At 40.4% G+C, this 12,088-nt stretch overlaps 1 protein-coding gene across 3 annotated transcripts in view; it reads left to right on the top strand.

Moving 5' to 3' along the window:
* The window catches only part of Ide (insulin degrading enzyme), a 97,298-nt gene that overhangs the window by 71,260 nt on the left and 13,950 nt on the right, over window positions 1-12,088 (top strand). For all 3 annotated transcript variants that reach the window (XM_028882892.2, XM_028882891.2, XM_037206552.1), the window contains exons 16-19: window positions 909-1,019; window positions 1,796-1,916; window positions 3,741-3,832; window positions 4,704-4,815. In XM_028882892.2, coding sequence (XP_028738725.1) covers window positions 909-1,019; window positions 1,796-1,916; window positions 3,741-3,832; window positions 4,704-4,815 — 436 coding nt within the window. The remainder of the gene's footprint in view (window positions 1-908; window positions 1,020-1,795; window positions 1,917-3,740; window positions 3,833-4,703; window positions 4,816-12,088) is intronic.

Here is a 12,088-nt window from a genome sequence, read left to right as displayed (position 1 = left end):
TACATTTTCCCTAAAGTTAGTTTGCCATTGGCATTTAGAACATCAGCAGAACTTATAAAATAAGCAGCTAATTAAGATTGTGGTTCCTTATTGAATAACACTGAATGAGCAGTGTCAGGCTATGAAATAGAAACTTAGGATTGCTTGATTTTTCCAAAGGTGTTTTTTTTTCCTTAGAAGAGGCAGGTAGTTGAGTCAAGGTCTTGCTGTGTGTTCCTGACAGGCCTGGAACGGGCTGAGGAAACCAAACTGGGGCATGGGACTCCCTGGCCTCCTAATTACACCCAGCCAGACCTGATTATTTAACTATTTCTAAACAGGTTTGGAATGTGTCCAAGACCTAGGTAACAGTCCCCTGTGATTTTTGCCTTCTTACTACATTCACAAAAGTATTAATTCTGGGGCTGGAGAAATAGCTCAGAGGTTAAGAGCACTGGCTGTTCTTCCAGAGGTCCTGAGTTCCTAGCAACCACATGGTGGCTCACAACCATCTGTATAGTGAAATCTGGTGCCCTCTTCTGGTTTGCAGGCATACATGCAGGCAGAACACTGTATACAAAACAAATAAATCTTTTTTTTTTTTTTAAGTATTAATTCTACTGTTCATCAGAGAGTCTTTCTTAGATAAAATTTAGGAGCTTTGGGTGTGGCTCCATGGTGGAGTGTAAATTTAGCATGGACCTGGAGTTCAGTCTCCAACACCAAAAAGAAGATAAAATTTAAAACACATTCTGTAATTAAATTTGATGCAGTGAGAACATGAATGTTATGGTGTGGTAGGTGCCGCTGTAGTTTGGCATCAGGTGAGTTTACCTTCTGTTGACGTTTGGGGAAGGGCATTGTTTAATGTGAAGATGACTAGTGTTACATTAAGCTTCTCATATTAATACCTTCAACTCTCTCCGTAGCTCTCAGTGAAAGGTTATAATGACAAACAGCCAATTTTGCTAAAGAAGATTACCGAAAAAATGGCTACTTTTGAGATTGATAAAAAAAGATTTGAAATTATCAAAGAGGCGGTAAGTCTTACAACATGTTTCCGTAACTTTTATTAATACAGTTGTTTTGTCATATTCTAAAAGTTGCTATTAATGGAGAGAGGATTGGTGGGAAAGGCGTCTGTAGTCCCGAGTCATCGCCTTTGCTGCATTCTGCTTAGAAAGCTGAGCCCACTCGTGTGCCCCGACTGTCAGCTCAGTCCTACGAGAGTTGCTGGCCTAACCCTGGGGGGCTCCAGTGGCTTCATTTCAGGCAAATGCATGCTTGGGTAGACGGGGGCTGCCTGCCAGAGAGCGTTCTTACTGTATAGTGCACCCTTTCCGGTTGACGTGTCTTCCTCTGAAATCCATGTCATGTTTGGCCCAATAATGGAAGTGCAGAATGGATAGCTACTTCCAACGAAGACCTTCATTTATATGCCGTAATAAACTGTCAGTTTTCAGTTGAGCATCGGATAGCTAGCTACTACCAGGTTACTTGCTTATGGAGACCTTGGAGCTGTGCGGTATCCAGGGATCCCTGGGAATTACTTTCTGAGGCCTGCAAGATGTCCCATAGGGAAGGCGTTTAGATACACATGAGATGCCAGAGGTAAAGCTGCGGCTGGATGATGGAAATGCATGTCCTTTAGTTTAAGAGTCTGAGAAGGGTAGCTACTGTGCCTAATGATATAGAAGTGAAGGAAGTAAATGTCCTTTCGTTCCAGTTACACACAATTCATGTAAAAGAAATTGGGTTGTGGCTGATTTTTTAAATTGACTTTGAAAATTAACGAACCCATGCTTCCCTTCCCTAGTATATGCGATCGCTTAACAATTTCCGGGCCGAGCAGCCCCACCAGCATGCCATGTACTACCTCCGCTTGCTGATGACCGAAGTGGCCTGGACTAAAGATGAGTTGAAAGAAGCCCTGGACGGTGAGACTCCTTCTGCTTAATTTTCCTCCCTGATTCTAGTCATTCTGCTTTTTACAGGCTGGGTAGCAAGAACCTCAGAACTCAGTACGGTCAAGTGACATTTACCAACTGCCTCCACACCCAGCCCTGCCTGAAGGCTAAACAGGGATCGACTAGAAGGGTTTCTGGATGAGGGACTAGAGTTGGGAAGCATAAATAGAAAGATCATTTTAATAAAGATGGGATGGGTGAGTGTTATGCCAGGAAGCTAGAGAAGGGGTTCCCTAGGCAGTGCAGTGGGAGGTGGACCATGTTCCAGTTCTGCAGCGACTTATAGCTCAGTGACTTTAGAAAAGAAACAGTTTCCCCATGTGCCTGTGTGTGTGTGTGTGTGTGTGTGTGTGTGTGTGTGTGTGTAAAAACCTTGAAAATTAAGATAGTAGCTCATGCTTTTGTATGATAACATCTTTTTAAGATAACATCTATAAAAATGTCTGACCCATCATAGGTATTTAATTAATGTAAATTAGTTCCTAAAGAAGGACCAGAACGTATAAAGGAATGTGAGAAGTAGGAAAACTACTACTGGGACACTGTATAACAATTGCCACAGGCAGTGTCCACTTACAGATGCTAAAATTAGTAAACATTTGAGGGAAATCCAGCTAGTGAGATTGCTCAATGGTAAAGGTGCTTGCCACTGTGCCTGATGACCTGACGTGGATCCCCAGTACCCATGTGGTGGGAGGAGAGAACGGACCCCACTTCACCACTACCACATACATCATAGATAGATAGATAGATAGATAGATAGATAGATAGATAGATAGATAGATAGACAGACAGACAGGTAAACAGATAGGTAAAGTAATAAAATTTTAATTTAAAAATTTGAGGGAAAGCTATATTTATACAGTCTCAAAGTTCCCCCAAACAGATTCATTCTAATGGGAAACTTTGGCTTTATTAGGCTTTGGTAGTGGGCACTTCCAAATCGCTTGTTGAACGTACCCAAGTCACTCACTCCCTAAAGAGTAAAATGGTACATTTTATTACCTAAGGAGTAAAATAGTACATTTACAGTGAAAACGCCTGGCAGACACCACTTTAATCAGTGATTTGTGATGTCATATCTGGTGCCGTGGCACACCCACCTCATGCACTTTATGCACTCTGCCTCTGTAGTGCTTCTTCCTGCTGGTGCATAGACGAGGTTTGGTCTTGAGAAGACACGGGATGAATAAAGGAGTTCTGGGGAACTGTCCCCAGTGAGAGGACAGTGAGGATGCGTGGCAGCTAATTGTAAAGTAAGATTATAGATTAGATCCTGGAGAGAGAAAGGACATAAGTGTGAAAACTGAAATCCAAGACCAGGATTGATGGGACATACCTTAACCCCAGCACTCTGGTGCAGGGACAAGTAGATCCTGATGAGTTCAAGGCCACCCTGGTCTACATAGCAAGTTCTAGATCAGCCAGTGCTACACAGCAAGACCATGTCTCAAACAACAACAAAAACTAAGACTGAAATCCAAATAAAGCCTGTACTTAGGTGAACAGTATTGTATTAGCTGGGTGGTAGAGTGCTTGCCTAGCATACAAAGCCTTGGGTTTGATCTATAGGACCTTGAAAAAAAACATAGAACATATCAGTATTGATTGCTTAGGTTTTGATAATCATGTTATAGTTAATGAAAGATGACATTAGACAAAACTGGATGAAGGGTCTCAAGGAATTCTAGTATGTTTGCAAGTCTTATATAAATCTGGAATTATTTCAAATACAAAAGTTTTGTTTGTTTTAAAATTTATGTGCAGATCTTACTATTTCTTACTCATTTGCAGATGTTACCCTCCCCCGACTCAAGGCCTTCATACCTCAGCTACTGTCTCGGCTGCACATCGAAGCCCTTCTCCATGGCAACATAACAAAGCAGGTGAAGCTTTAGCAGGCTTTTGTGGATCACTGTAAGAGGTTATTTCCTCTATTCCGTCTCAAGACTTAAGCAGCACAATGCTGAGCACATTAGGATTAACCAGTTTTCTCTGGAAGAGTAGAAAGGACATGCAAGAAATCGAATTGTGATAGTTAGCTGAGGCTCATAAGTGTCTGCTGCTGTTGCCGGGCCCATGCAGTCATGAAGGAATGGGACCAATTATCCCTACTCTGTGCAGACTCGCATAATGCAGAAATAGGCAGCCTGCATTCAAGCCCCGACACTGCCACGCACTAGATCTGTAGTCTTAGGAAAATGTCTCACCTCTGCTCTGCAAGCCAGAGTGGTGGCAACACCTGCACCATGGGTTACAGGATTAAGCAGCACAAGGGAAACACTGCAAAATCCCTGTGGCAGTTGTCTTCAAGAGCCCTTCCTGCCTAACACTCTATATGGCCTCCAGAACAGCATGCAAGCCAGACCAGATCGCCTGCTCAGCCTTGGTTAGCTCACAGTCCACTCCTAGGTTTATCTCTGCTGTTTGACTTCTGTGCTGAAGATGACTGACTGGAACTAACTTTTCCTGACCAGTCCCTCCATCTTCAGAAATGCCTTTATTCTCTATGTCAGTACTATGTAGGTAATTGCTTGGATTTCTGTTTCTTTTCACTACTACCATATTGATTGACAAACAGTTTTTATCCATTGCGTAGAATTAAATTAATACTTAAAAATCTATTTTTATAATCATTAAGCTATTTAAGTATGTTTTCATCATTGTAATGGGCTATCCATTATGCTGTTTTGATTTTTACAGACAAGATATACTTGTATTTTTTTATAATATGCTGTGATATTTTGTCTCTTTCAGGCTGCATTAGGAATTATGCAGATGGTTGAGGACACCCTTATTGAGCATGCTCACACCAAGCCTCTCCTTCCAAGTCAGCTAGTTCGGTACAGAGAAGTCCAGCTCCCTGACAGTAAGTGAGATGTTATAACTTTGAAACTGGACTGCCCTTACAGAGTAATGTGGTTTGTTACAATGAGTTGAAGACACATGGGAAATAATATATGGTTTCATGTCAAAGATCTACAGGAAGCCTCTGTTATTTATGATTACAAGTAGGTAATTTTGCCCAAGGATTCTCTGGTTGGTGAGCCATGTTCATGAAATTGAAGGTAGGCAGTAATTTTGAGGAGATTGATATTGTAATTCACTAGTACTTGAATATAGAAGAGTTAGAGAATAAAACTAACTATCTGCTGGGCAGTGGTGGCACACACCTTTAATCCCAGCACTCAGAGAGAGTTCCAAGACAGCTAGGACTGTTACACGGAGAAACCCTGCCTCAAAAAAGAAAAAAAGAAAAAGAAAGAAGAAAAGAAAAGGAAAAACAAAAAGACCTATCACACAGCTAATGAGATATGAACTGAGGGCTGAAGAAGTGGCTGATCAGGTAAGGTCATGTGCTGCTCCTACAAAGGACCTGACTTTGGTTCCCAGCACTCAAGTTGAGGGCTTAAAACTATCTGTAACTCCAGATCCAGGGCATCTGATGCCTCTGGCCTCCACAGGTACACACACACACACACACACACACACACACACACACACACACACCTTGCCGGGTCTGGTGGTGACTTGGGAAACAGAGGCAATTGGGTCTGTGAGTTCAAGACCAGGGTGAACAACTTAGTGACATTCAGGCTAGCCAGGGCTACATAGTGAGAATCTTGTCTAAAAGAAAAAAAGAAAGCTGGGCTGGATGTGGTTTAGAGTGCTTGCCCAGTATGCACAAAGCCTTTGATTTGATTCTAGCATAGAATAAAAGTGGGCGTGGTAGTGCGTCTGTAATCTTGGGAAGTGAAAGCAGGAGAATGAGAAGTCAAGACTGTAAGTTAGAGACCAGCCTGGGATAAATGAGACTCTGCTAAGCAGCAGCTGAGATCATGGCACTCATTGCAAGCATTGGAATCATTGGCAGGAATAGTTTTAGAATAGTCACAAGTGCAGATAACAACATATTCCTTACATGTATATTTTTCTAAGGGGATAACATTGGGAAACACTTTTACTTATATGCTAGGCTTTACAGTATCTGATTATAGTTACATTAACAGTGGCTTCTTTTGATACAAAAACCTGATGAACATCGTTTCAGTGTGGAAAACTATAATAGAGAGCATACTAGACCAAGAATGAGGGCACTGATACGTTTTGGCCATGCTTCATTGTTGTGTTCCCTGGGCATACATTATCTGTGTGCCCTGCTCACAGCTCTTTTACCTCCTGAAATGGTGTTCCCTTTCCCCAGTTCTCAGGGACCTTTGTCTGTATTCTGTTCCTCTCCCATGGCCTATCATACTCCTCTATTTTAGTCAGTTTTGCATAACTGACAAAATACCCAATATAAAATATGGAGAATAGTTCATTTTGACTCACATTTTCAAAAGTTTCAGGTAATGGGTAGTTGGCCATTTGCTTTTGTACTTACAACAAAGCAGAATATCGTGGTAGGAGCACATGGTGAAGGAGTCCTCACCTCATGGCTGCCAGAAGATGAAGAGAAGGGGAAGGCCAGGGTCCCAGTTTCACTTTTAAGCACGTTTTCAAAGATGTGACTTCCTTCCACTAGGTCCCCCTGTTGCTCGAGTTTCTAATAGGTCTTTTAATAAAAACCCGGAATATTGGGGTAAATGCTGAAAGATCAGAGAAAAAAAAAAAGAACAAGCCACAGCCACCGCTTCTTACCTCACAACTCCTCAGCCTGAAAAAGCCTCTAGCTGAAAGAGACACTTCTGCTGAAAAGCCTTTCGTTCCTGTCTCCTCACACCTTATAGACCTTTCTCCGCCCAGCCATCACTTTCTGGGATTAAAGGCATGTGTGCTTCCCAGTACTGGGATTAAAGGTGTGCGCCACCACTGCCTGGCTTTGATTCTCTCCTAGACTGAGTCACTCTCATGTAGTCCAGGATGGTTTTGAACTCACAGAGATCCAGATGGATCTCTGCCTCGAGAGTGCTAGGATTAAAGGTGTGTGCCACTGCTGCCTGGCCTCTATGTTTAATCTAGTGGCAAATTTTATTAGGGTACACAGTATATCACCACATTTCCCCTTTTTTGTCTAAAATAATAAAAGGTTATAACTAATTTAAGAAAAACTATATACAATAAGTATATACAATGTATACAGTTAAGAGTTACATTAACAATGTCCAGGCCATAAACATTTGACAAATTCAGAGAATATATTCCATTATCTATCTTATTTTGGTCAGTCCAAAATGTTGTACCTAATTCACTTTCTATCCTAACTTGTATTACCAACCCAAAACTATCTTTTGATGTCTTTCAAACTTACACATTTTACACCTCTTTAGTGAGTTTCTTTTCTGAATTTCTTAACAAGGAAAACTATAACTATAGTTATCTAATCTTCATCTGCCTCAGAGACCCAAGAAGGAAATAATATTAACTAAGTAAGCATGAGGTGCAAACAAAGGACTTCCAAAAAATGTGGGAAATGACAGAAACAGCTGGCTGCCTGTATAGTCACCCAAGGTTCCTCTGCAACATTGGGGCATCCATCTTCGGCCTACAGGCCTAGCGTACCTGACACACTCACCTGTGAAGCAGGATTTCCTGAAGGGCTGTCCTCCTTTGTTTTGGCAAAGTTCTGCAGTCATTTTGTGTCCTGCTTGTCTATTTTGGATAGCATACTGTCAGCAGTTGAGGCAAGGGTACTTTCTTGCCCAGTGGCTAACTTTTGCCACAAAGAAAATAAACTCCATAAGGAGTTTTCTTTGATGCCCATCATCTTCTCTGAAGTAGATTGGTGGTGCCAGGAGCGTCTCATTGTCATAAAAATAGAATCTATATTATTAAAACATCTTAAGTGCTATATCCTGTAGATCTCTGAAGTGTTTGAAGATGACCTGTCTATCTAAAATGTATTTCTGTTTGACCTTGAAAACATACCTAACATGACTACAAGTTCAAATGTAATAGGTGACTATTAGCTTGCATTTCTTTATGTTCTATTTATATTAGTTGGTAATAACTTTCAAGGACTAGAAATTTACATTATATTGTTAAGTGAACTGTGTAGGTACAATACCTTGAACAGGATGAGAAATATATGTACAGTATTTTCTAACAAAATCAATCTCAAATCTGTATCAATATACATAATTTGTATATAATATACAAAAATTCAATCCAACATACAATATTTAAAACTAGTAGTTGCTTTTTAAATGTAGATTCAATAATCTACCTTTTTTATCTTATCATATGCATATCCTCCCTTTTTTCTTTTCAGAATAAATTCAATAATCTTCCCTTTTATCTTATCATATCTGTATACTTTTTTTTTTCAAACAAGAACCCTGAATCTAATCTCCTTTGTTTAGTTTTTTTTCCTGACCATTATCAATTAATAACTTGTAACCAACGATCCTAAACAATGACAATTATCCACAACCCACTGAAAGGCCAAAAGGCACCCACCCCACCTCTTGGGAATGTGGGCATCATGGTCTTCAAATTACTTCCTGCTGTCTGGGGGTGAAGGCATTTTTAGGGGATTCTGAAAAGAAATTTTTTGGGTTATTGTCAAGTCCTGGGAAAGATAGCTGTATTATTTGTTGTCCAGTCTCTGTATAATGCAAAATAATCGGGCTTGTGTCAAGTCCTTGTTTGAGTAGTCTGTGAGGCTGGATCATCTCAGCTAGCCATCTTGATATTGTTCTGAGCCCCAAAGCTGATCTTTGGGTGATGTTGTCAGCTTGGTGGTGTTATTAGGAATCATCATTGTGGGGTCCCATCGTCTTTTTGGAGACTTCAAAGTCACTGTTAGGTGTGGTCATGGTTCACTGCAGAAAACTAATAGAGCCTCAAACCCAAAATCATGTATAGGAAGCCTTTTTTCTAGAGTTAGTTAGTACTCTATATGACCATTAATATCATGACAGAAAGTTTAAAATATATATATTAATCTTATAAATTTTGATATAAAATTCATACCTTAAAAAATGTTTTAAAGAGTCAAAATAAAACCAAAGGGTCATGAGATTAATAGCAATAGAATAGTCTCTTAATTTTGGTTTTTCTTCTGTTCCATATCCGGTGGCTCTTCTGACATGATACAGAGATTTTGGATTTTCCTTTAACAAGCATGCTTGGGTTTAGAGAAGGAGAGAGCCATGCTCCAACTCCAAAGCCAGCTTTAATTTTTAATTGAATTGGGACTACAAAAGACCATTTGTGATAAGTGTCTGTAGAGAAGAGCAGAAACAAACATTTAGGAAGACTTAATGAAATTTTATATGTGATATACCAATAGGCCAATATACTCTTTTTCTTGGGACATTTTTTCTGGATGATTTGTCCTTTTTCTTCAGATGTCTCATTTGTCCAGTGTTCTTCAGATTCCTTAGCTGGATGCCTTCATTCTCCTGAAAGACAAAAATAAAACCCTTCCCCAACCCTGACTTTGGGGAGGTTCCCTTTTAGCAAGTTATAGCTGATTAAATGAGAAGGATTTGTTAGTGGTATAAGTTAGTTTAAATTGAATGGTCTTGCTGGTTGTTGAATCTCTTCTAATTAAGAGGTCTCTTGTTCAAATCGAACCTTTATCAATTTTGATGGTACCCATAGCTTATCTTCTCCTGTGGAAACAAAAGCAAAACCTCATCCCCAATGTTATACATACATATCCTGGCTTTCATTCTGAGGTCAGCATATCTGTAAATTATACAGGCTGATTTAATTCTGTAGTTTTTTTCTATTATCCAGTGTCTCTGCAGCTGTTGTTCCTTTCTCATTATCACTGAGAAAATACAAAGTTAATAGAGCATTATGCAGTCTATTTCTGATTTTTTTTTGTTACCCCTTTCTGTTTATTTAGCATATCCTTTAGAATTCAATTTGATCTTTCTATGACTGCTTGGCCTGTAGGATTATGTGGTATACCTGTAATATGCTTTATATTGTAATAAGCAAAAAACTGTTTCATTTTACCAGAGACATATGCTGGAGCATTGTCATTTTTAATTTATACAAGTATACCCATGATGGCCGTAACTTCTAGCAAATGTATGATTACAGAATCTGCCTTTTCAGAACTCAGCAGTTGCCCATTGAAATCCTGAATAAGTATCAATGGTATGGTGTACGTGTTTCAATTTTTCAAATTCTATAAAATGAAGCACATCCATCTGCCAGATTTCATTCCTCTGAGTACCCTTTGGGTTACATCCTGCTGGTAGTGGAATCTGATTGTAAAAAGAACAAGTAGGACATTTCTCTATAATTTCCTTGGCTTGTTGCCAGGTTATGGAAAAATCCTTTTTGAAACCTTTACTATTGACATGATGTTTTTTATGAAATTCTGAGGTCTCCAGCACATTTCCTATCAATAGTTTATCGATCTCATCATTACCTTGTGCTAGAAGGCCTGGCAGACCAGTATAGGATCAAATGTGAGTTATGTATAAAGGATGCTTCCTATTCCTGATTATATCTTGTAACTGAATAAATAACAAAGTTAATTCTGACTCATCATGGATAAATTCAGTAGTTTCAATGTATAAGACCACTCTTTCTGAGTACTGAGAGTCAGTAACTGTTGAGAGTTTCCAAAAAATCGAGCAATATCATCAGAATGGCATATAATTCCTATTTGGGGGCAGAATTGTAAGGACTTTGAACCACTTTACTTAAATTTTCTGGTTTGTAACCTGCCTTTCCTTTTTGGTTTGCATCAGTGTAAAATGTAGCTCTCTGCCTCCCAGTGCTTTGATTAAAGGTGTGTGCCACTACTGCCTGGCCCTGTTCTGTTCTCTGATTTTCAGGCGAATTTTATTAGGGTACACAATATATCATCACATCCCCCCAATAGTGTCTAAGGCTGGGGACCACACTCTGGGCTAGGGATGCAACTCAGTGGTAGAGCATTTGCCCAGCATGTGCATGGCCCTGCTTTAATCCCCGAGACTTGGCCCAAACTCTAACATCCACTAGACTTTCTCTGACTTACTCAGCTGGAATAACTACCTGTGAGTTTTTCTGAATACTTGAAGCTCTCAGCACTTTTACTCTTTCATGTTAATTAAAGGACACCACCATTTTATGAGATTACACATTCCTGTAAAGCCAGGGTTTCTGCTTTGAGTAGCTACTAAAGCAACTCAAATATGTCGTTCCTTCATGCACTTCTGTTGAACTCAGCTAGTTCTTCTGCTGTGCGTGGCCAGTCCTCATGTGCTGCTGCTAGTGTGTTCCTCAGTCAGGGCATGGATGGCAGAGAGGAAGGATTGGCATCTGCTGAGCAGGAGCCGTCCCATTGGGCTGAGCATGGCGCTCTGAGGTTGAGCACATATTTAATAGCGGGGTGGTTCCAGGTTCAAACAAGAAGGAAGAAGAAACTGTAGCGTTTACCTTCATTCAAAGTGATCAGTCTAGAAACAGAATTTCAAAGTGGAGTGTTTCATGCCTCTTCCTAACTTTCCTCTCTTAGGACCCTGTCTTTTGCCCCCAGATTGCTCCATCAAATTCCCTCAAGCTCAGAAATAGCACAGTTTACATCCCATTCTCAAAATGAAGGTGTTAGAAAACTACTCCGATGTAGCTGACTGGTCAGATGTGAAGACCTTAAGTAACCTTTCACCTGATGCTGTATTGGGAGGCGTCAGCAGCTGGAAAGCAGAATCTTATGCACTGTGAGAACGGAAATATTTTGAGATATGTGTGAGAAACTGAAAGAGGGATAAATGAGTCTCAGAGCCCACGAACATGTCTCTCTTCTGAGGAGAAATAGCGTTGGCAGTGTACATCAGGAAGTGGTTTATAAAGCAGGCACCTGGCACATGCCTGGACTCCTAGCACCCGGTGGGCAGAGACACAAGAAGCAGGAGGCCAAAGCAGCTTCAAGACCAGGCTGGGCTGCGTGAAACCCTGTCTCAAAAAATAAAAAACAATATTATTTAAAGGAAAGGAAAATTGTCCAGTGGGCAAACCTAAAGAGGGTGTGGTGGAGCACACATAGAATCTCAGCACTGTGAGCAGAAGGATTCCAAGGCCAGCCTGGCTGTGTTAATTTATTTGCTTTCTGTCTCTGTAATAAACACTGACCAAAACCAACCTGGGGAGGAAAGGGTTTATTTCTGCTTACAGGTTACAATCCATCATCCAGGGAAGCCAGGGCAGGAGCTCAGTGCAGGTGCTTGAAGCAGAAACCGTGGGGGAAGGAT

The sequence above is a fragment of the Peromyscus leucopus genome, chromosome 1 (genome assembly GCF_004664715.2).
Source record: "Peromyscus leucopus breed LL Stock chromosome 1, UCI_PerLeu_2.1, whole genome shotgun sequence".
NCBI classification, from domain to species: domain Eukaryota; kingdom Metazoa; phylum Chordata; class Mammalia; order Rodentia; family Cricetidae; genus Peromyscus; species Peromyscus leucopus.
This window is presented reverse-complemented; position numbering and strand designations above follow the sequence as displayed.